The sequence below is a fragment of the Panthera uncia genome (genome assembly GCF_023721935.1).
Source record: "Panthera uncia isolate 11264 chromosome E2 unlocalized genomic scaffold, Puncia_PCG_1.0 HiC_scaffold_19, whole genome shotgun sequence".
Taxonomy (NCBI): domain Eukaryota; kingdom Metazoa; phylum Chordata; class Mammalia; order Carnivora; family Felidae; genus Panthera; species Panthera uncia.
The window spans coordinates 13,056,540-13,080,100 of record NW_026057588.1 but is presented as its reverse complement, the minus strand read 5'-3'; the positions used below and the strand labels follow the sequence as shown (position 1 = coordinate 13,080,100).

The 23,561-nt window shown below is 59.2% G+C and overlaps 2 protein-coding genes and 1 long non-coding RNA gene across 4 annotated transcripts; 1 reads left to right on the top strand and 2 right to left on the bottom strand.

Moving 5' to 3' along the window:
• Nucleotides 1–88: 88 nt before the first annotated feature.
• Nucleotides 89–6,652, bottom strand: HIPK4 (homeodomain interacting protein kinase 4). Its single transcript, XM_049621784.1, has 4 exons — nt 5,938–6,652; nt 2,902–3,258; nt 1,316–2,164; nt 89–573 (listed from the first exon to the last, which is right to left on the bottom strand). Exons 1-4 carry the CDS (start codon nt 6,400–6,402, stop codon nt 394–396), a joined length of 1,851 nt encoding a protein of 616 aa, XP_049477741.1. The 5' UTR covers nt 6,403–6,652; the 3' UTR covers nt 89–393.
• A 65-nt stretch (nt 6,653–6,717) lies between these two features.
• Nucleotides 6,718–22,601, top strand: LOC125915779 (uncharacterized). Of its 2 annotated transcripts, none has more exons than XR_007455743.1 (4): nt 6,718–6,865; nt 17,733–18,011; nt 21,759–21,952; nt 22,479–22,601. It is a non-coding gene; the product is annotated as an uncharacterized LOC125915779 (long non-coding RNA). The 2 variants fall into 2 exon arrangements; XR_007455742.1 differs by having other exon boundaries at nt 17,723–18,011.
• Nucleotides 8,726–22,260, bottom strand: PRX (periaxin). The gene is made up of 7 exons (XM_049621782.1): nt 22,193–22,260; nt 18,921–18,964; nt 18,739–18,837; nt 18,490–18,615; nt 16,326–16,482; nt 13,251–13,447; nt 8,726–12,611 (listed from the first exon to the last, which is right to left on the bottom strand). The coding sequence occupies exons 4-7, from the start codon at nt 18,514–18,516 to the stop codon at nt 8,931–8,933; spliced, it is 4,062 nt and encodes a 1,353-aa protein (XP_049477739.1). The 5' UTR covers nt 18,517–18,615; nt 18,739–18,837; nt 18,921–18,964; nt 22,193–22,260; the 3' UTR covers nt 8,726–8,930.
• Nucleotides 22,602–23,561: the final 960 nt, after the last annotated feature.

Sequence of the window (23,561 nt, the reverse complement as noted above, 5' to 3'; positions counted from 1 at the left end):
GCCGGTAGCCGACTGGGCGCAGATCGGAGAGCAGGGCCCTGGCCACCGGCCTGAACCCCACCCTGGCACCAGGCCAGGCTTCACGCAGGGCTGCTGAACAGTTCTTTATTGAAATAGGCAGAGGCGGCGGGGCCAAGGGCATGCGCGGGGCCAACGGGGTACAGCCCCCTTCCTGTGTCCCTTTGGCCCAGGGGGCCACGGGCCAGACCCCAAGGCCCTCCTGTGTTTGACGTGTGTGTGCTGGCATGCATGCACCATGGGCGAGGGTAATGGGGAATTTCTGGATAACTATCTTTCTGTAAGAATAATCTGTGGGTTCAGGAAATGGCTCTAAGGAGGGGATCCCAGCCCAGCTAGCGCAGCCCCCAGTGATGGGCAGGGGTGGGGTCACCATCAATGGTGCCCACCGACGTGCTGCAGGAAGCTGGTGGTCCGGGGTGCACCATGCGGGTGAACGTGGTGGGGTGGGAGCCCCTGAGCCAGGGGCCCCCTGACACCCTCCAGGGTCCAGTCTGGCTCACTCAGCCATTCCCCAGGGCAGCTGCTGGGGTCGAAGAGCTCAGGGCCCGGCCTCTGTGGGGGAGAAGAAAGGACCATCAGCCAAGAAGCCCCCCACCCCTGGGAACCACCAGCCTGCCCCTCACGGACTCTCTCCAGTCCTGAATGAACCCTTCTCACTTCCTGAGGGCGATTTTGTTGGACCCACGTTGTAACTTTGGGGCCTGAAATAGCGTATGTGGAGACCTTACGGGATTCTGAAGGAACTTCTTTCCGAGGGGTGGTGAGCACCTACTAAGGCCTTGTTCCGAGTGTTGGGCCTTTATCACTTCCTGTAGATGGATTACTACTACGTTCTCAGTTTTCACACAGCCTGAAAGTGCATTAGTATGTGCTGAGCCTTGTCACATCATGAGAGCAGGTTAATGTGTGCCGAACTTTACGTCCTGAGTATGAGTTAGTGTGTGCTGAGCCTCTTAACCTGAAGTTATTAGCGTGTGCTGAGCCTCATCGCCTTGTAAGGGTGGGCTAGGGTGTGCTGAATGTTACATCCTGAACACAGGCTGTATCGAATCCTAATCGTATCCTGAACATGGGTTCGTGTTTGCTGAACCTTATCACATCCTGAGAGTGGACTAGTATGTATTGAACCCTGAGCCAGCCGCAGGCAATGCAGATGTGCGGGGGGCGGCGGGGGAGGGGGGGCGGGGGCGGAGTGGTGGGCAAGGCCTGGTTCACGGACACCCCCATCTTGGAGCTCGGGGAGGCCCTGATCCCAGAGCCACCTGCACCCCGCCGGCCCACCTGGCTCACTCACGTCAGCATCCATGGTCATATCCTCGATGTCTGGTCCATCCCCATCCCGCTGCGGGATGGCAGGCGGCTCGGCAGAGGCCCCACGGCGCTCTCCTTCGGCCCAGCCGCTGCCTTGGCATGGCCCATCGTCGTCAGGCGAAGCCTGGCTCAGCCGGATGAGGTTACTGAAGTTAGAGTCCGATTTGGAGCCTGCGGGGGGCTTGCGGGCCTTGTGGCGGCCTGCCAGGCGGCTGCCGTAGAAGGCCAGGATGGGCTCAGGGCCCGAGTCGGGCGCCCGGCGGCCAGCGGCGGCTGCCTTGAGAGGGGCCAGCATGTCGGGAACCACATCGGCTCGGGTCTCCCCCCACAGCCCATGCCCCACCTCCTGCAGACTCAGGTCATCCAGCTGGTCGATGGCCCTTTGCATGCCCGGTGCCTTCTCCTCGCAGAAGAAGGGCCCGCTGCCCACCACGCTGCCCAGGCCCACGGCCATCTCCTCCTCGGCCAGACGGTAGTAGGGAGGCCCTTCTTCCGCAGCGGCCACCACCGGCGCGGGCGTCTTGCCCTCCGCCTGCAGGGAGAGGCGGCGGCCGCGCAGCGAGAGCTGGTAGTAGCGGGTGGTCTCGTGGGCGCTGCGCAGCTGCTGCATGGACACGAAGGGGTGGCGCAGGGCTGCGCTGGGGCTGATGCGTTCGTGCGACTCCCACGTCAGCATGCGCTTGATCAGCTCCACCATGCTCTTGAGGTCAGCACGCTCCGCCAGCGCCTCGCGGTCCGGGAACGTCAGCCGGGCGGCCGCCCCACCGCCATTCACCGTCTCGATCTGGTCCAGCGATTTGAGCATGTACTTGCGGCGCTCCAGGGGGCGCACCTGGTGGGACCCGGTGGGGAGGGGGGGGGGCGGGACACGAGGCTGACGTTGAATCCAGGCCTTGGGCCTTGGGTGCTCCCGAAGCGGGGCCCACACATGACCCACCCTCCTCCACCCCCAGCTCCCAGTGTGCCCTGGAGGCTGGTCCAGGGCGCTCATGTTGCTACAAAGTCCACACGCCTGAAGCTAGGCTTCCGGTTCTGCCCGTGATCTGACTCGGAGCTCTCTTGCTGCTGGAGGGCCACACCTACTCCCCAATACCAGACCCCCCCCACCCTGGTCTGACCCAGAGCCCTCCTACTGCTGCAGGAAAGGTACCTGTGTTCTGTGGTCCTCCTGTCATCTAACCCAGAGTCTCACTGACCCAAGTTTCACTCCCCCCACACACCTGTAGTCCTCCCCAGATCCATGGGTCTGGCCCCTACCAGCTGCTAGCAGAGGGGCTGTTCGAAACCTCTGGTCCTCCACCCCCGAGCCCGGTCCTCCAGGGCTCCCAGTGGTCGAACCTCCCTGCCACACTAGCGTGCTGCCCCCGGCCACGAAACTCCGAGGAGCCACCATCCACCTGCAGTGCCGCCTCCGGTCTCACCCACGTCTCTCATGCTGTGACCACTCCCGCAGCTGACCCTCGAACTTCCGGTCCTCTCCGAGGTCTAACCTACCTAGATTGCTTTTTTTCTCGATGCGGCAGCCCCCGCCCGCCGCCACCGCTGCCCTCACCCCGCCTGCGCCCCTACCTTGGTCTCAGCCAGGTAGTCGGCCGAGGACTTGAGCTGCCAGGGGTTGCTGGCATCGGGGTGAGGGTTGCGCTTGAAGAAGTGGTGGGCCTTGCGGGCGGCGTGCAGCAGGTGGGGCTTGGGCAAGCCCTGGGTCTCACAGATGTAGCGCACCTGGTCGTACTCGTTGTTGCCCGGGTAGAGGGGCCAGCCCAGGTGCAGCTCGGCCATGACACAGCCCAGGGACCACACGTCCACCTTCTCACAGAAGGGCAGCCCCAGCAGAATCTCGGGGGCCCGGTAGAAGCGCGACTGGATGTACGGCTCTTTCACGTAGCGCACCTCGCTGAAAATGCTGGCTGAGCCGAAGTCAATCACCTGTGTCGGGGGAGGGAGGCAGGTGGGCAGGGCGAGGGACAGGGACAGCTGATCGATCGAGGCCTCCCCGGTGTCTCTCGCCAGTGTCTTTCTGCAGCTGCCACCTGGCCATCGCCGTGTCTGGGAGTCTTTATCTCTCATTTATGTCCCTGTCTTTGCCAGTCTGTGTCTCTGGTTTGCATGTTGGTCTCTCCGTCTGTTTCTTTCCACTAGAACCTATGTCTGTGAGGGTTAGGATCCCTCTCTTTGGCCATCAGCAAATCTTGTTGGCTCCGCCTTCTGAACAGATCCAGAATCTGCCCGCTCTATATCCCAGCCTCATCGCCCCCCCGCTGCCCCGTCCTGTCCTCCATCGTCTCCCACTGAGGCCAATGTAAGGGCCTCTTCTCTGGTCTCCCTGCTCCTCCTTCGGTGCCCCAATCTCTGCATCAGATGCACCCTGAGAGATCCTATGAAGACCTGACTCAGATCACGTCCTTCCCCTACTCAGAACCCCCCTGTGGCTTTATCACATCCTGTGATGAAAGCCAGTGTCCTCAGTGTGGCCCCCAAAGCTTGAGCAATCTGCCCCATCACCTCTCTGCTCTCAGCTCCTCCCCCTTTCCCCCTCGAATGAGCCTCTCACTGTCCCTTAAATAAGCCAGGTGCATTCCCAGCTCGGAGACTTTGCACTGGCTGATCCCTCTGCCTGGAATGCTCCTCCCCCAGATGTCCACACGGTTCCCTCCTCTCAGGTCTCAAATGTTACCTTCTCAGTGAGACTCCCCTGCCCATCCTATGAAAAACAGCCTCCCCCACCGTTCCTATCCCCCTTCCCAGCACTCTGCTTTTCTCCCGAGCTCTGAACACCACCTCACACACCATACATTTTACCTTTCAGTTGAGTTCATTGTCTCTCTACCCAGCTAGGATGTCAGTCCCATCAGGGCAGGGATTTTGTCTGTTTCACTGCTGCCTCCCTAGAAACTTAGAACAGTACCCAGCACACAGCTAGGGCTCCGTCAAGAGTGAGTGAATGAATGAATGAATGAATGAATCAGCTTTATGTCCCTGCCATTCTTTCTGCCTCTTGTTTGTAACTCTCTTGTTCTTTTTTTTTTTTTTTTTTGCCTTTTCATTGTTTGCCTGTTCATCGTGCCTCTCATCTCTCAGCGTCTCTCTCTGTCTCCATCTCTGTGTCACTGCTAGGAAGACACCTCCCTGAAGCCCCGACCCTCTTCTGTCTTTATCATCAGACACTGTTCACATCCCTCGCAGGCCCTCGGAACATGACAGGGGCTCGACGAGCACCTGCTGAACCAGCACTGGGAATGTGGCTGAAAGTCTGTCTCTCTCAGGGCCATGGGCCATTTTCACTCTGAATGTCCAAGACTCTATCTTGGTCCCTGCCTCAGTTTCCCTCTCCGAGTTTCCCTGCTTTTCATTCAGCTACCCCTCACTTTCTAGGTGCAGGAGGTGGTATGATGAAATGGCTCTTAATCCGGACTCTAAATACAGACTGCTGAGGCCCGAATCTCAGAGCTTGAGGGACCCTGGGCACTCAGTGTTCATGGGATCCATCCATCCATCCATCCATCCATTCCACAAACACGGGAGGGGTGCCAACACTGGCCAGGTGTTGTGGATCTGTCCTGTTTCCTGCTGTGTTCGTGGGAGTCTCTCTTTCTTTGGGTCTCTGTCCTTCCATCTCTTAGGGCAAAATGATCTACCTTTTCATGTCTCTATATCTCCCTGTGACTCTGACATTCATTTAGCATTGTCTCTGCCACAGGGCTGTGCTGGCAGATGCCGACAGATCTGACGTGGCTGCCTTCACGGAGCTTCTAGTTCAGACCCATCCCAGACGGTAGCAAACCCAGAAGTGGACCGAGGGGCCAGGGCTGGGATTGGGGGGCACAGACAGGGGGGCCAGGGCAGAGGGATTGGGGCTGGGATGGGAGGGGACACAGGCAGGCAGAGGGGCCGGGAATGAGATGGAGGGGACCAGGGGTTTGTGGCCTGCAAGGCCCTGTGTGACCAGGCCCCGTCACCTCCCTGATCCCCTTTCCTTCCTCTTCTCACCCTGCTTCAGCCACCCTGGGCTCTGGGGTGCTTCTCAAACACATAGACTCAGATCACTCCTACCTCAGGGCCTTTGCACTAGTTTTTCCTTCTACCCAGATGCTTTTCCCCAGATGTCTACATGGCTACCTCCCTCCTTTGGGACTGTTCTCAAATGTCACCTTCCCAATGAGGCCTCCCTGACCTCCTTGTCGACAGTTTCACTCAGCACCACCAGTCAACACCCCACATCCTCCTCCCTACTTTATCTTTTCTCCTTCTCACTCATATACCATATTTGACTCATTTGTCTTGGCGACTCCGTTTCCCCCACCAGAATGTCAGCCCCGCAGAGACAAGACTGGGCCTCGAGGAGGTGAACTAGGAACTGGACAAGGACGAGAGGCCTCAGGTCTGAGAGAGAGAGGATGTCAGAATCGGGACAGGGAGATGAGGATTTTAGGACTAGGAGGTGGGGACAGGCATCAAGGGCAGGGTAGGGCAGGGGAGACTTCAGCGGCGTGGGGGTGGGGTAGGCGGGACAAGGGAACCCATGGTGACAGGAGGGCGTCTAGGGCTGGGAAAGCCAGGAGAAGACCGGAACGAGGGACACCGTCACCCCAGGGCCACCCCACTCACCTTGACCCTAAAGGGGCAGCGGGTCTGGTCCACCAGCATGATGTTCTCGGGCTTGAGATCGGCATGGATAATCGCCAGCTCCTTGAGCCGGGCCAGGGCTCTGAGCACCTGCAGGGTGACCGTGCGGATGTGGCGGGCAGGGAGGGGTGCGAAGTTGTTCTCCTTCTGGAATTCGAAGAGGTTTTGCTCCAGCAGCTCGAAGACCAGGTAGAATTTGAGGGCATCATGGAAGAACTCGAGGAAGCGGATGACGTGGGCCTCCTCTGGGTCCAGGCCTCTCATGCAGCGCAGAAGCTTAAGCTCATTCTTGATGATGCGGTTGCGGTAGGCATCGTTCTTGAGGATCTTGATGGCCACCATCTCCCCCGTGCTTCGCCGCCAGCCCTTGGCCACCTCCCCGAAGGTGCCCTTGCCTAGCACCTCAATGATGTCATAGCAGTCGGTCTCGGACTGGATGGTGGCCATGGTGCCCCTGCCACCGGGCACTGCCCTGCTGTCGCCCTCACCCCACAGGCTTTGCCTTTGAAGCCTTTGGCCCCGCCACCGGCTCTGAGGCCCCCCCAGCGGGGGAAAGAGAACCGCACTTGTATCTCCCGCTGCGAGGTTCGCCCCTACCTCCCTGGCACCCCCCAGCCCCCTGGGCCTCACTGCCAGTCTGCCAGGGGCCACACCCCTCCCCCGAAGCCCTCCTGGCTTGGGACGAGGGGCCCCAGGCGCCCCCGAATGGGTTCCGGCGTTGCTGAGTGGCTCTGGTTCTGTTGTCGGAGACCTGAGCCCCAGGCTGGAATGGGGGGTGGGGTGGCAGGTAGAGCCCCCTCCCCCACCCAGTGGCGGAACCCTGGAGGGGCTGGACAGGTGAAGGGTTGACTGAGAAGGAAGTCTGATCCTGGACCTCTAGGCCGGAGGGCAGGGACATTCCTCAACAGAGGTGAAGGGCTGGGGGGATTTGTGTGTGTGTGTGTGTGTGTGTGTGTGTGTGTGTGTCTGTGTTCAGCAAACACCCACCCCTGCCGGTGTCTGCAGTAGGAGAGGTGTGACTGAAGCAGGGCCAGGTGGTAAAAGGTCTTCACTGACAGGCTAAGGAGTTTGGAGTCATTTAGGGTCCTGGGGTACTGGGTACAGGGTACTGGGGAGCCACAGAAGGGCTGTGAGCAAGGCAGGACAGCATCAGATTGAAGTATCAGAAAGCTACTGTGCGAATAAGAGTGGAGGGGACGAAACTGGAGACCCTGAGCCTGGAGCGGGGCCCAGGTGAGAGAGGATGGGGTGTCGGGGAGGAGGCTGGTGTATGAGACAGGAGGCCAAGCTGTGGGACTGACGGGTTGGGGGAGGGGGGGGAAGAGGGAACCATCCAGAACAAGGCCCAGGGCTCAGGGATGGTCCCTCAGACAGGGACACGGTCCCTCAGATAAGGAGCACTTTAAGGGAGAAGATGCTGGTGTCAGATTAGAAGCTTGGACACCGAAACATATAGACATGTCTTGAGTGCTTTACAAGCCTTAGCCGATCCTAATGACATACGTTTCAATAGCTCCATTTTATGAAAGAGAAAATCAAGACACAAAGAAGTTGAACAAATGCCTACGGTCACCCAGCTGGGTGCCAGATACAGGCTTACCGCCCACCCCCACCTCCCCCCCACCCCCCAGCAGTCTGGTTCTAGAGCCAAGCTCCCAGTGCCCGGGAGACGTCCACGGGTGGTGCACTGCATTCCCATGTGGACCACAGGGAGGGGTGACATGACCTGGGGAGGGTATGGGGGTGAATGAGGGCCTGGGAGGAGTCCTGAGGGCCCAAAGGGCATGAGGAGAGAGAGAGAGGGAGTGGGGAAGAGACAGGAGAGGGTGTTCAGGGAGGAGGAAGGGACACTGAGAAGTCCGGAAAAGGGGGACAGAGGAAGCCCTCAGCGTGGCCACAGAGAGGTCACTAAGAACCCTGACAGGACGGCCGTGGTGGGACGGAAACCCCAAATGCCGGGGCGCTAGGCAAAGGGTGCACACCGTGAATGTAAATTCTTGCCGTGTCTGGCCATGTTTGGTGGGAATGAAGAGAAAGCACGACCAGGCAGGGACCTGAGGGAGGCCAGCTTTAAAGGGGAAGGGGCTAGGATACATCAAGGGTCTGTGACAACTGGAGGGCACAGCCGATGAGGGAGAGTCTGGAGGCCTCGGTGGGAGCTTAGATCCTGAGTGGGGAAGGGTCCCCGGGAGCCGAGGCCCAGCCCTGATGGGAGCTGAGGACCCTGGGACCTAGTCCCAAGAGGCAGCCGGGTATCTGGGGTGGAGGCTCTGAACCCATGAGCCGGGAGAGGGGACAGGGAGGGGCCTCCCTGGGTGGGGCCCCGGGTGGCCGGGGCAGTCAAACCAGCCTGACAGGAAAGGATCGCCAGGATGTGGAAGCGCTCTTGTGGATGTGAAGGTGGCCAGCAGAGGGCAGATGGGTAGCAATCGTTGTGCTCTCTTAGGACGACCCCAGGGAGGTCTGGTGGGAGTGTTTCCCCCAGAACTGGCAGAGTTCCCAGCAGAGGGGTCTTGCTCAGAGGCCCTAGGGAATTCGGAATGGCTAGGGCAGGCCCCTTCCCAACCCACCCACCGCAAGGCTTCCCTGACTCTCTTCAGACCAGGGGTGGCCTGTGTCTCTCCCGAACACAGACTCTCTGCAGGGCAGGCTCAAGTCCCCTTTCTTCCTCCTTGGGGACCTCTTTTCCTGCACCCTCTCCACCCTCCCCTGTCCCCCGTCCCTCCCCAACCCACCCCCCTACACGCACAGAGGAAACAGAACACAAGCCTACCTCTGGATTATTTTATTCACATGGCTTGGCAAGATACAGGCAGTCCAGCCAGTGAGCCGGGCAGGAGGCCTCCCCGGCCCTCTCCCGGTCAGTCACCCACCTCCCGGCCCTCTGAGGGTTAGTGCTAGTTATGTCACACACAAAACGAGGACGAGGCAGGGATGGGAAGATGGGAGGGAACTCTCCCTCAGCCCCCGGGGCTTCAGATGACAGCCTGAGCCCCCTCCATCCTGGCAGGGCCTGGAGCCCCTGTCTCCGAAAACCCTACACTGGGCAGCCGGACCCGGAATCCACCCTCCTCCCGGTCCCCGCTCCCACTCCGGGTCTTGGGGCTTAGGGACACCCGGGGGAAGCGGAACTTGGGTGACTTCTCCCCGCCAGGGGACTTGGGGGCTGCGTCGCCCTCCTGTCCCCGAGAGGCCTTGGAAGGGGTGGCCAGGCCCACGCGGGGCAGGCGGACTCGGACTCTGCCTCGGCGCCCGGGGGCCCCTTCCCCGCCGCCCTCCTCCTCCTCCTCCTCCTCGGGGCTGGGGGAGCCTTCCCCAGTGACTGCCTCGCTCTGGCTGAAGCCCACTCGGGGCAGCCTGAGTTTTGGGCTCTTGGTCTTTTCACCCTCTTCCACGCCCTCCTTGGCCCGAACCAGGCCGAACCGGGGCAGCCGCACCTTGAGCTTGTGTCCGGCATCCCCCTCGCCCTCCGCCACCTGGTACTCGGCGTGGCTGCCCACAGCAGGTGGCGAGAGCTCCACGTCGGGCAGCGAGAGGCGGAAGGTGCGCTCGGCCCCTGGGGGCTGGTCTCCAGGCCCCTCTTCCCCAGCTTCGGCCCTGGCCCCCAGTGTGGGCATCTTCAGCCTCAAGCCACCCTCGCCGGTGGCTGCCTCCCCAGCCTGTGCCTCCCGGCTCAGCCCCACGTCCAGCTCAAGCTGGGGCACCGTCACAGCAGGCATCTTGAAGACGCCCTCACCTACCAACAGCTCACCACCTGCCACCTGGGATCCAGGCAGAGACAAGGTCACCTGAGGCACCTGGACCCTGTAGCCTGCTGTGCCCTCTGCTGAAGGGGCTGCACCCTTGACCTGCTGCCCGGGGGTGGCACCCAGGCTGGCCTCCCCGAGGCCGGCCAGCTCCACCTGGGGCAGGGAGATACCCAGGGGCATCCTCAGCCCCCCTTCCTGGCCCTCGGCACCTGCCTGCCTGGTCGTGGACACTTGCAGGCCTGGTAGCCGAACTCCACTGACGGCCACTGCCCCCTCGGCGCCCCCGTCCTCCTGGGCCCCCAGGGTGACCAGCTCCACTTCGGGGATCTTAAGCTGGCCAGCCAGGGACTCTGGCTTTTCTCCGGGGCTGCCACGCCCGCCCTGGATCTCGGCTTCCTTCCCTCGAGCCAGCCCAAAGGAGGGCATCTTCAGCTTGGACGCCCTCACCTTCCTGTCCCAACCCCAGCCCTTGCCCTCCAACTCAGCACCCCCTGACACTGCTTCTCCCACCTCAGTGTCCCGGCCTTTGACCCCAAACTTGGGCAGGGCAAACCTGGGCCCCTTGAGCTTGACGTCAGCCCCGGCCACCTCCACCTTGCCCGTGGGCAGATGGGCATCCAGGCTGAGCGGCGGGATGGACAGATCGAGGGCGGGCAGGAGGCCTGCCTCCCCTGCCCCTTTGGCCTCGGCCTCAGTCCCCGCTCGGGCCTTGGGGAGTGAGATGGCAAACTTGGACACCTTCAGCTTGGTGGCTCGCCCAGCCCCCTCAGCCTCCGCCTTGGCCACTTTGGGCCCCGAGAGTCCAAACTTGGGCAAAGAGAACTTGGAGGAGGGCTTGGCTTTCATCTCCATCGCCTCTAGCCGCCCTTCCTCCACTTCCACCGTGGGCAGCTGAGGAGTGACTATTTCAACGGAGGGCATCCGGAAGGCCACTTCCCCGACCCCTGCCGCTGCCCCGGGGCTCTCTGCCCGTTCCACCTTGCCCGCTTCGGCTGCTGGGACCTGCCCCTCCAGGCTGAGGGCCCTCGGCAGGTCTAGCTCCACCGAGGGCAGGGAGAGAGAGGGGACAACCACCCGAGCCTCGGCGCCCGCCTCTGGCTGCAGACAGGGGAGCGTTACCAGCTTCCCTGGGGCCTCAGCCCTGGCCTCGCCTGGCTTGCCTCGTGGTGGGGACTCTGCCCTCCCTAGCTTGGGCATGGTCATCTTGGGCATCTTGAAGCCAAATTCCACTGCCTCTGCCTGCTCGGCTTTCAGCCGCACTTCCGGAGCCTTGGGCAGCTTCACCTCGGGTGCCTTTGGAAGATGCACATCTGGGACCTTCGGCACCTGCACTTCCGGCAGCCGCATCTCGGACACCTTTGGCAGCTGCACCTCTGGCAGGTGGACATCAGGCACGGCCATCTCCGGCACCTTGGGGAGTTTTATCTCGGGGAGTTTCACATCAGGGACTTTCATCTCTGAGACCTTGGGCAGCTGCACCTCCGGGAGTCGCACCTCGGGCACGGCCATCTCGGGCACCTTCGGGAGTTTCATCTCTGAGACCTTGGGCAGCTGCACCTCCGGGAGTCGCACCTCGGGCACGGCCATCTCGGGCATCTTCGGGAGCTTCACCTCCGGGAGTTTCATCTCCGGGACTTTCGGGAGCTGTACTTCTGGGAGCTGCACCTCGGGCACCGCCATCTCGGGCACCTTCGGGAGCTTCATCTCGGGGACTTTCGGGAGCTGCACCTCCGGGAGTCGCACCTCCGGCACGGCCATCTCGGACACCTTCGGGAGCTTCATCTCGGGGAGCTTCATCTCGGGGACTTTCGGCAGCTGCACCTCTGGAAGCCGCACCTCGGGCACGGCCATCTCTGGCACCTTCGGGAGCTTTATCTCTGACACTTTGGGGAGCTCCACCTCGGGGAGCTGCACGGCTGGAAGGGCCGCCTCGGGCACCTTCGGGAGCTTGACGTCAGGAGCCTTGGGCAGCTTCACCTCCGGCCCCTTGGGCATCTTGACCTCAGGGGCCGAGACCCCAATGCCAAAGGAGGGCATCTTGATGGTGGGCAGCTTCAGCTTGCTCTCGACAGCAGCTTCAGCGGCAGCGGGCCGGGGCTCCAGGAGAGAAAGCCCAAAGGTGGGCATTCGAAGTCTGGGCCCCTTCACCCTGGCCTCGGGGCTGGCCTTGGCCACCTTGGCCTCAGCAACTTCCTTTGCTCGAGCCCCAAAGCGGGGGAAACTGAGGCGGGGCATCTTCAGGGCCACCTCAGGTGCCTCTCCTCGGGCCTCCACCTCCGCACCCGGCAAGGCCAGGTCCACCCCTACGGCGGGCGCTGCCACGTCCAGGGTGGGCACTGTCACCACCACAGCCCCTTCCCGGGTCTCCAGGCAGGGCAGCGTGGGCAGCGCGGGGAGCGAGGGCAAGGCGGGCAGCTCCACCTGGGGGACCTGGATCCCTAGGGCCACGGGCTCCACAGCAGGTGGGGCTGGGGCGCCTAGTCCAAGGCTTGGCAGGTGGAGGGCCACCTCTCCCAGCCCCTTGGGGGCTGAGACCTGGGGGACACCCACCTCGGCGCCTGGCAGCCGGGGCCCAACCAGCTCCACCTGGGGGGCTGTGAAACGGGCTCCTGCTGCCATCTCAGCCTCCACTTTGGCTTTCCTTGGGGGAGGAGCGGCGGCGGCCAGCCGGGCTGCCTGGGCCTCTTCCGCCACTTCCCGGACACGCAGCCGAGGCAGCTGGAGGCGCCGGCGGGTGGGGGCGGCTGGGACAGGACCCTTGACAGCCTCAGCTTTGAGGCCCCGACGTAGACGGGAGAACTTGGGAAAGGAGAATTCGACGTCAACAGGGGCCAGGTCTGCAGGGGCCCCCAGGGCCCCGGGTACCACCATCTTCTTCTTCTTCACAGGGGACAGACTCTGGATGTTCTGGGGAGAGAGGAGAGATGCGGGAGGCGGTGGGACAGTGGGAGGCTCGGGGTAGACGGGGGGATCCCCATCTGGTATTACACCAGGCTGGGGACGTGTCGGACGAAGCATCTCGTCCCCAAATCACCATCCCCACTTCCTTCCTGTCATTTCACCATTACTAGCCCCCTAAGGCAAAGACTTTCATTTAGCATCTGACAATGAGTCCACAGGAGTGTGGGAACTGGGACCCAAGACTTCTAGGTCCTCATCCAGGATTCTCCCCAATACCTTCATTCTAGAAATGGGGAAACTGAGGCCCAGAAAGGGAAAGAAACTTGTCCAGGGTCACTCAGCAGTAAGTGAGCAGCACTCAGGTTTGAACCTGGCCTCCGTGGTTTGGAGTCCCTTCGGTTCAGGACCCCCCGCATGCCTAGAGCTGCCTCCTCTCCAAAGTGAGTGAAGGTCTGAGATGGGCGGGTCTCCCTCCCCAGGGAGGAGTTTAGGAGTGGGGAACAGGAGGCAGAAGGTGGGATTAGAGTTGGGTTAGTGACAAGACAGAGGGCAAGGCTGGCCCAGGGTGTGGAAGAGTGGGGCTCACGGCGCAGAGACTGGATCGCTGGGGCAGTCCAGAGCCGGGACCGGGCTAAGCACGCGTACCAGCTTGGCCACCTTGGCCCGTGGGCCCTTGATCTCGTAGCCAGCCACGGTCCCAGGCCGCAGCGCCAGGTCCCCGGTGGGCACAGTGCGCTTCAGGCAGAAGGAGACCTTGTAAGGCTCGGCACATTGCAGCAGGCGTAGTGCGTCCTCGTACTTGAAGTTCTCGAAGAACACTCTGGCGCTGAGCAGCTGGTCCCCTGCAGGTGAGGCGGGAGATGGGCAGGGCGTGGGCTGGGCATCCGCTTGGCTCCATCCAGGCCTGGTCCCACCCACTTCCCTGGAGCTAGCGAGGCCCAGCCCCAAACCTTGGCCCCGCCTATCCTGCCCACCCCCAGCCCAGAATTGGGAAGCAAAGTTCTTCCCAGTTTAAGGTGCAGACACTCAAGCTGAAGCCCCGCCCCATGGCCTTAGCTCCGCCTCCCCCAGCAAATCCACACCCATTCAAACCACGCCCGTTGCTTTCCACTTCCCTCTCCCATTCTCACCTTTTAGACACTCGACTTTGTTCCCTTTACTGAGAGAACAGAATCAGAAAAGAACTTCTAGAAACTCCCACCCCCTTACTCACCACCCCCCCCCCACCTGCCCCTGTGGTAATTTACTCCACCTGTCCTCATTTCTCCCCCAGGTCAATCTTTCCACCACATTTTCAGGGACATCCTCGAGCAATTCTCCCCTCTCTCCCCACATCATCATTTTGTCCCTCTCTTGTATGTTATTCTCATCAGCATACCATTACTTTTCCCATAAGAAAAGTTGTCTTGACCTCACTCCTGGAGCTCCTGCTCCACATATCTGTTCGCCTTAATGGCAAATGCATTGAGTTATCCAGCTGCATTGTTTCCACATCTCCAGTCACACTTCTGACACCCCCTTCCAGAACCTTGAGCTGCTCCTCTCAAGGTCCCATATCTCTGTGTAGCTAAGTCCAATGGGCAAGTCCCAGACTTCATCTGAGTGGACCTCACAACCTTCGACCCAACTTGACCCTCTCCCTTTCATCCACTTGTTTGGCTTGGCCTCCAGGGTGCCACATACCCTCTACGAGACAGGCCCCCCTGTGCCATACACCCTCTAGAACCTCCCTGGAAGTTCCTTCTCAGACTCCTGGGATGGCACCTTCCCATCTCCCGAATCTCTTAAAGACACACTGTCCCAGAGCTCAGGCTTGGGACCTCTTCTCATCTCTATCTACATGCTACACGTACCTCTTTAGGAAGCTCATCCAGATTCAGGAGTTTAAAGAACAGAAATGGGCTGACAATTCCCAAGTGTATGTCTCCAGCCCAGCACTCTCCCCTCCATCCAGGACTCATATACCCATTTACCCCTCCGCATCTTCACCTTGGTATCCAATAGATACCCCTCACTTTACAGATCCAAACTGCAAATGTGGTCTTACCCCAAGCAAGCTCCAGCCCCAGTGTTCCCCATCTGTGGAACTGCCAACTCCATCCTCAGGTCAAGAATCCCTGGACACATCTTTGACCCCTCTCTTTTCATCATACCCCATATCCAGCCCTGAAGGCTCCTCTCCTTCAAAATACATCCATAATGCAAACCTTTCTCTTCAACTCCATTATCACTGTTTTGGTCCTGAGCATCACCATCTTTTACCTGGATAATCAGAGTAGCCTCTTTATTTTATTTTATTTTATTTTATTTTATTTTATTTTAGTAAACCTCTGCACCCAATGTGGGGCTCAAACTCATGACCCTGAGATCAAGAGTCGCATGTTCTACCAACTGAGCCAGTAGGTGCCCCGGAATAGCTTCTTTGTTGGGCTCCCTGCTCCCCACCCTGCTGCCTTCAGCCTACTGCTACCACAGCATGCTATTCAACACAGCCAACTCATGTTCCTCCTCCACTCACAACCCTTCCAGATTAAAAGCCAAAATCCCCACCATGGTCTATATAGCCCTCTAAAAACTGCCCTTTCCTTACTTCTCTGGCCTCCTTTCTTACTCTCCTCTTCTCTAACTCTATTCCATCCACACTGGCTTCCTTGCTTTTCCTCCATCAAGTTAGGCACACCCCAACCTTGGGATGTTTGCACTGGCCATTCTCTCTGCATGGAATGCTCCTCCAGATGGCCACAGAGCTCACTCCCCGTCCTCCACCAGGCCTTTTCTCCCTTCCTGGCTCACCCTATTTAAAAAGACAACTGTCCTGCAGCACCTGGGTGGCACCTGGGTCAGTTGAGCATCCAACTCTTAATTTGGGTTCAGGTCATGATCCCAGGGTCTTGGGATCAAGCCCCGCGTCAGGGTCCACGCTGAGTGCAGAGCCTGCTTAAGATTCTTTCTCTCTCTTTCTCTCTCTCTCTCTCTCTCTCTCTCCCTCCCTCTGCCCCTCTCCCCTGCTGGCTCTCTCACGTGCTCTCTCTCTCTCTCTAAAAGAGAAAAGAAAAAAAATAACTGTCCTCCTGGCACCCATAGCACATATTGCCTTCTAACTTACTATGTATTTTACAAACTTTGCTCAAATATGTCTCTCCCTACTAGAAGGTAAGCTCCTTAAGTGCAGAGAGTTTTGTTCACTGCAGTAGCCCAAGCCCCTAGAATAATATCTGGAAATAGCAAGCACTTAGTAAATAGTTGTTGCATGAATATACCACATCAGCCTCATCCATGTCACCTAAAACATCCCTTACTTATTAAGCTCCCCTCCACACCCCTCCAAGTTGTTAACTCCACCTCTTTTCTCCAGTCCCAACAACAAAAATAATAACTAATGCTTACATTGTGCTATGTGCCACTTAGCGCTGTTTTCAAATACTGACTCATTTAATCCGAGTCATAGCCCTGTGAGGTGAGTACTAAAATCATTCCCACTTTCGAGATGAAAAAAACCAAGGCACAGAAATTCACAAGCTACTAAACTGCAGATCTGGGAGTCAAACCGACACTATGAACCTCCAGAACCCGCTCCGAGCCACTGCAAGGCCTACACACAAAGCCCCGCCCCAAGCCCTTCTCCCCGCCTCCTGGCCGCCAGCCACGCCCCGGACCAAGGGCCCACTCCTAACCCCGCCCCCTCAGAGACGTCCCGCCCCATGCATCCGCCCCGCCCACCTTCCTGCAGGCTGAGGCTCCTGGCCGCGGGCGAATCCTCCCGAAGCTCGCGGACAAAGATTCCCTCCTTGCCGCCACCTGCTACGTTGATGCCGCTGACCCCGGTCTGCGCCTCCGTCTCCACGATGATCTCCACCAACTCCGCCCGCCTCAGCTCCTGCGGAGGACGGCGAGGCATCGCATGGGGCGCTATGACCGGACCTCACCCAGAGCCCGGCATCGCGCTTAAAAACGGCTCTTAAACGCGTCCTCGAGTTACAAGCCCCTAGGCGCGACTCAGGCCGGCCATGCGGTCCCACCCACTCCGGCATCTTCCCTTTAAGGAAGCGCGAGGGCCGCCTGATCTCTCGGAACCGCTGCAAGGCTCAACGGTTCCGTCCACTTTTTGGCCGGGAGGAGCCCTGTGGCCGCCGTCTAAAGGGGCGGGGTTAGGGGCGGGGTTATGGAGGAGGGACGGTGTAGGTAGGCCCGAGGGAACCTGAGATGTAAAGAGGCGAGCCTGATAGGGCGGGGCTGTGCCCTCGGGGGGCGGGGCCAATTCGGGGCGGGACTAGGGGTTTGGCGCCTAGTCAGACTGCATGCGCGGACAGTCACAGAGGAGGGGCCAAAAATCTGCGAGGGGTGTGGCTAGAGAGTCATACTTGGAAGTAAGGCGGCGACCCATAGTCTAAGGATGGGATTGAGGTATGGGAAGGGGGTTTAATAAGAGCAGAACAAGGGGTGGTGTGAGAAGGGGATTCTGGGGAAAGGGCTGGACGTCTTAAGTGGTGCAGGACGGAGGGGTGAGGGTGGGACTGGGCTCTTGGAGGCTTGAATGAATGTATGTGAGAGTGTTCCCTTTTGTGGACTCTGTGACCCCAAGACCTGCATAACGCCTTTGGGAGAGGGAATCAAGTGATGGGGGGGGGTGCGTGGGTAATGAGTGGTGGACTAGCAGACGTGGCATTCCTGGTATTCACTCTAAATGGTGCTGCCCTGGCCCCGGCCCAGCGACGCACTCCGGGATTCACTTCCCGGCTTAGAAAAGGCAGTGACTCTCACCTCAGTTCCACAACCATCTTAGAACTCAATCTGCTGTGTGTCTCTAGGCGAGAACTTTGCCCTCTCTGGGCCCATTTCCCTACTCCCTTCCGGGTGTACCGGAAGGAGTCTCTGTGAGCTGAGGCCTGAAGCCACAGGGATCTGAGAGGATCCTCTAATGGGCAGGGCATCAAGGCTGGTATAGTCTGGGGTTGAGCATAGGGCTTGGAGAGGGGAAAGCAAGTCTGGGCCCAGCAGTGGTCCCGGGACTAGAGAGCTGGGAGGAACATGTTGTAACGGCAGCAGGGAATGGCATGCCCATCACCACCACCCTGAGGGCCTGGGCTAAGCATTCTATGCCCAGCATCTCATTTCAGCCTCCCACAGCTTGGACAGACTCAAAGGAGGACACCAAGTAAAGAGAAGCAAAGTGATTCGCCTAATGCCGCACGGCAAGTTAAGCTGCTGGGCCTGAACCCCAGGTCTGTGACCTCAGAGCCCATAGGCTGGCCTGGAGGCAGTGGCCCTGCCCTTAACTCCCTGCCGGCCACCCCTCAGCTTCAGCTTGGCTCCTGTAAAAGCGGACCCGCTCTGTGCCTAGCATCCCCTGGAAGCAGTTGGTACCAGTCCTCTATCTCCTTAACAGTGACCACAGCTAACATTCAGGTAGGCTTCCTGGATGCCAGGCCCTGTGCACATGGCTCAAGAGTGAGTCCTCAACACCCTTAGAGGTGGGGACCATTGTCCCATTTCACCAATGGGGAAGGAGGGCTTGAATGGTCAGGTCACCTGTTTAGAGCTACACTGGTAAGGTTGGGACTTAAGCCCATGGGCTCAAAGCTCATGCATTTAACAACCCCTCTACTATCCTGCCTACTTGTCTTTAGCCCGTTATTACTGTAACTCCATGATCTCCAGATGAATGAGCTCCTCTGACTCTCAGTCTCTCCCAGGCACAGTGCTAAGTGCTTTACATATGTTAATTTTTTCCCCTCACAGCGACCTATAAAATAGGCACCGTTGCTATTTCTATTTCACAGATGGGGAGACTGAGGCACAGAGAAATCAGGAAGTGTCCGTCTTCCAGCTGCCTTAGCCTGTGCAGCCCCGCCACCAGGCCCCATAAGTCCCCCTTGGAACTCACCTCAGCACTCCGGCTCCTGGCCTCCATGGCGCTGCTGGGAGTCACCTGGGCCCCAGGCTCCTGCTTCCTCTCTCCCTTCTGCTGCAGGACCAGCTTCAGTTCTGCATGGAGCAGCTGCCTCTGAGCCTGTGGGGGGCAGGGGTGGAGGCTTGAGGCCGGGAAGGGATGAGAGAAGGAGGCTGGGCATGGAGGGAGAGGTCAAGATTGGTATCAGAAGGGGAGCAGGGCCCCCCACCCCTGCCCTCTCACCGCTGCCTGAGCACAGGCACCCCCTCCTAACAGGAGCCCAGCCTGGGGTACTGCGCAGTCGTCTGCGGGGCTCGCGCCCTTCCTCTGGGGTCTTGCTGCCTGCCAGGAAGAGACCAGGGCATGAGGCTCCAAGCAGGCCAGGGAGGGACAGGGAGGGGCATGTGGCACCGGCCAATGCTCACCTCAGGATCACCTCCAGCTCCTTGGGCCTCCTGGGTCCGGGGCTCTAAGAAGAAGAAGGTGAGCATTACCATCAGCTGACCCCACCAATTGCTTCCTACGTGTCTGCCCCTTCCTGCGTGCTGTCAATATTCTATCCCCGTAGCGCAGGCAGGGAGACTGAGGCTTAGAAGACCTTTTTACAGCAAACAGTAAAGCCAGAGCTGACTCCTAGGACTGTCCGACAGCAGAGCCACTCCACCAAACACCGGGGCTGAGCGAGAGAGCCACATTCAGTATAAACCCATCCTAACCACTCCCACGTACTCCCTGTGGGCAAATCACTTCATCTCTCTGTGCCTCAGCTTCCTCGTCTAGAAAATGGGGGAGAAGGAGAGCACCTACTTTGTCAAATACGCTAGCAAATATAAAATTCCAGGTACATGGAGGGGCTTCAGAAGCACGCACTATCATTGTTACTAAGAACTTCCCATGGTCCCGATCTTGCGTCAGATGTCCCACAGGGGTCATTGCACATAAACCTCAGAACACTCTTGTGAGGTCAAGACAATCGAGCCCATTAACGGAAAAGACACCTGAGGCTGGGAGAAGGGAAGCCATGCAAGGATGGTCACAAATGGCTAAGCCAGGACTTGAACTTATCTGAGAGTTCCAGACTCTTATACGGATGATAATAACTAATGGGTGTTGGAGTGGTTACTCTTCATCAGCCCTGTGCTCCTCACTGCAGAAAACCCTAGCCTCTCAGAGAGGCCAAGGACCTTGCATAAGGTCACACAGCACAGTGAGAAGGAGGCAGAACTGGGATTCCCATGCAGACTCCCCAACAGACCTTTCTGGGGAGTGGATACTGTCTCTCTACCCCTCCTCATGCCAACGCTGGCCTTGTCCTCCCAGCCCCCACCTGGCATGCCAACCCGCCAACCCCCACTCTACAGGGAAAGGTCAGGCCTCACGCGGCACATTCCCTCAAACAATGGCCCATCTGCTGGGCCCAGTCACATTCCGCCCCTGCCCACCCACCCCCAGCCGCACAATGGCTCTTCATAGCCCACCACTGGCCAAGATAGAGGACACAGGGACCCCTCAATGCTCCAGCTGTACCCACTCCACTGGCAGGCACCCCACAGTAGCAGAGGGCTCCTCTCTGGTGCTCCTAGGAGTCCTGGTCTCCATGGCCTTCCCCAGGCTCCCCTCTGAGCCCTCAGCTCCCACATCTGTGGCATTTCCTCTGAACTGGACCCAGGCCTGGCACCCATAAGTCTCAAAATCACCCTGAATGTGGTGGCTGTTTTAGAGTTGGAAACTGAGGCTCAGCGTGGGGAAGTGACCTGTCTGGGGTCACACAGCCAAGACCCTGCCCTTGACCCCCAACTCTGTAACTGAACTCGTATTGATGGCTCTGAGCACTGGAGGAGCCCAAGCAGCAAAACAACTGGGGAGGGCATGGGGATTGAGGGTGCCCCGAAACGGGCATTTTTAGAAGGACCTCTTTGGTGCCAACTCTGGGCTGGGCAGGCACTTTACAGATGTGGCCTCAGTACCCCCATTTTACTTACGAGAAAATTAGGGTTAAGATATCACAGTGACGGGATATGACGGTAACAGACAACTCGGGTCTGCAAAACTGAGTCCCTGACACAACATAGCATCCTGAGCTGGAGGTGGGAGAGCCTGGTACGTGTAGGAGGTGGTAGAGATGGAGGGGAGGCTCTCCTGGACCGCAAGCTCCCGGTTTCAGGCCAGGGCAGCGAGGGTCACACCCAGAGGCTGGCACAGGAAGCTTAGCTGGGGCGGGAGCAAGAGAGAGTGCCCTCCTTCCTCATCCCTGCCTGGGACAGCCGCCCAACCCAGGTTATATTTAGCCTAACTGTGCCCTTCCTGAGCCACATACCCAGGTCCTGGCATGGGGTGGGGGTGGCTTCGGAAGGAAACCCCGTCCACCCTGGGCACTCTCTGTTCCCAGCCCTACCCATCCCATTAGGCAGGGGAGGGGAGGGGGAGGTTCCTGGGGGTCCCTGACTGTGTTAGGGGAAGATCTAATGGGGTTCCCCCGGTGAATCAAGTCCAGGCAGGGCCTCCCAGGTGCCAAGAGCCATTCTTGAGTGGTTCCTTTGGCACTCCCCTGGTACATTCCTGAGCTTCCAGAATTCTCGGAGTCCCCATTTCTTGAGCACTTACTATGTGCAAAGATCCTTCCCTACCGTGGCTCATTAAATCCTCACAATACCTCCCGGAGGAAGGTGCCACTTAGATTCCCATTTACGATGCCGCCAATGCCCTTCAGAGCGGCTGGGGTGAGTGCCTGTCATTTGGGCCCTGGGCCCTTCAGCTGAGCTGGGCCTGCTGAGGAAACCCCTAGATTTGCCCCTCTGTACCCTCTTCTCCCCATGGCTGGTGCCAACCCCATTTAGGAGCTCTGCCTACCCAGAGCCTCAGCTTCCCTAACTGCCAGTGATCTGGTGCCCTCAGCAGTGGGAGTGAGGAATTGACCGGACTCATCCTGGCCCCTAGACCATCTGTGAGGCAGAGGGGGAGGCGTGCTGGCAGGGGCCTCCCAGCTCCCTCAGTTAGTCCCTGCTCTAACATTTCTCAGGTTTGAATACTTGGGCAAAGTATTTCACGTCCCAGGGCCTCAGTTTCCTCATCTGTGAGATGGAGCCACTAAGAGTGGCTTTGAGGATTCACAAAATAACAGCAGGTGCTTAGGATATTCCTGGTATAGAATAAGTGCTCAGGTAATATACACTAGTCTCTGACAGCAGTTGGAGGGTACGCTGTCCATCTCAAGTGTCTCGTATCCAGGTTTTGCTAACCAGTGGCCCCACTTTCTCTCTTAGCCAAGGGGAACTCTGGGTGAGGGACAAAACCCAGCTCAGGCACCTGCCTCCTACCAACGGGATCAGTGCCGCCTCCCCAGCGCCCTATTCCGAGCACCAAAAAGCCTGCTCCACCCCAGGCATCCTGCCCAGCTCTTTGTAAGCAGCAATTCGTCTACTCTCCATCAGCCCATTTCACAGATGGAAAAGCAGAGGTACAAAGGGTGCAGCATCTTGCCCAAGACTGCATAGCCAGAAAGAGGGGAACATTGAGATTCGAACCCAGGGTCTGGCTCCAAAGTCTGTGCCTTTAACTCCTACACCACACTGCCTCCTGAGCCCAGGTACCCTCCCAGTATCTGCCAGCACCTGCCAGCACCTCCCAGGACCCTGGGTCTCATTCCCTTGGCTTCTCAGCCTGGCCAAGGATCGGGTTAGACAGGCTGATCTCTTACCCCCAAGCCTCCAGACACCTCGAGAGCTCCCAGTCCGTCTGCTCAGCCTCAGCCCCAGGCTGGGGGGGAAAAGGAATGGGGAGGGGGAGGAGGGAGAGACCCCAGCCATTGGCTCCTGAGGCATGATGTCACCAGGGAGTGGGTGGTGGGGAAACAAACATCCCTGCCCCCCCCTCCCCCCCGCCCAGCTACATCCACAGGCAAGGGGGTGGGGAGCCATAAGACGGCTCAGACAGGCTGCGCGCCCCGGACTGGGCTGAGACCTTCACCAGGAGCCTTGTTCCAGGGACTTGGACGTTGCTCCCGCCACTCGGAGGCTGATCACCCGACAGGCATTATTTCCTGGTTCCAGACCCGGGCATGGCCCCACTGGTTCCAGGGGCCCCTAAAATAAACTCCTTCTACTCCTTCTCCCGGTCAGTTTGGGTTCAGATCCCCGTCTAGTCACCTCCTGGCTGTGCCACGGCATCTTTCTGGGCCCCCTTTTCCTTGTCTCTAAAACAGGGGTGATAAAAAGCGCCCACCTCATGGGGTTGTTGTGAAGATGAGATGCGTTAAAAGAGGCTAAAAACTTGAAAAAGTGCCTGGCACAGAGTGAGTGCTCCTTATAAGAATTTTGCATTATTAGTCACACAAATTAGGGGGCCGGCTAGACTTGTTGGGGGAGGGGCTTTTGGCCTGGGCACAGGGGAGCCCCACTTCTCTGTTTAATGGAGTTTCTGTGCTGGGGGGACACCCATCATGTGCTAAAGAATGTGCTGGGCACCCAGAGCTCTGCTCCCAGAATACAGGGTACACGGGGAACACATTAGGCCCAGAGACCCTGCAACTCTCTTCTGTCCCCTTCATAAAACAGACAAGGAGGCTCAGAGAGGGTAAGTGAAACCCAAAGTCACCCATAGCAAGTTATTGGTAGCCCCAGGATTTGAACCCCGACCTGCCCAACTCCCAAACCAAGGCCCCCAGGCCTCACCCTGATCCCTCAGCCCCCGGCCCCAGCCTGCCCTGACTCACCAGACCCCGGGGGGCGGCACAGAGAGCACAAGTACCCCCACATGCCCCTTGCACCCACCCGGCCGCTGGCTCCGATGCTCCGGGCTCTCTGAGCCCAGGCCTGGGGCCAGGGCTGGGATGAAACTGGGGATTACCCCCAAAATGCATGTCAGCAGCTTCTGTCCCATTGTCTGGCCAGGCACGGCCACCAGGCCTTCCCCTCAGTTGTCAACCTTGCCCCTCACACCAGCGCCCTGGCCCCTCTGTGGACCTGTACCCCTCCCCGCCACACCGAGAGCTTGGGGCCTACTTCCCTGAGGGCATGGGGACCCGGCACAAGTTGGCAGGATCCCAGAATTCTAGGGGCCTCCCCCCT

Excerpts from the sequence above, each read along its gene's own strand:
- HIPK4 (XM_049621784.1), bottom strand. The coding sequence starts at position 6,402 with ATGGCCACCATCCAGTCCGAGACCGACTGCTATGACATCATTGAGGTG. Across the intron at positions 3,259-5,937 it reads GCTGCCCCTTTAGGGTCAAG|GTGATTGACTTCGGCTCAGC; the intron begins GTGAGTGGGGTG and ends CCCCCGACACAG. Across the intron at positions 574-1,315 it reads ATATGACCATGGATGCTGAC|AGGCCGGGCCCTGAGCTCTT; the intron begins GTGAGTGAGCCA and ends TCTCCCCCACAG.
- PRX (XM_049621782.1), bottom strand. The coding sequence starts at position 18,516 with ATGGAGGCCAGGAGCCGGAGTGCTGAG. Across the intron at positions 16,483-18,489 it reads CCAGGAGCCGGAGTGCTGAG|GAGCTGAGGCGGGCGGAGTT; the intron begins GTGAGTTCCAAG and ends CGTCCTCCGCAG. Across the intron at positions 12,612-13,250 it reads GGGCCAAGGTGGCCAAGCTG|AACATCCAGAGTCTGTCCCC; the intron begins GTACGCGTGCTT and ends CTCTCTCCCCAG.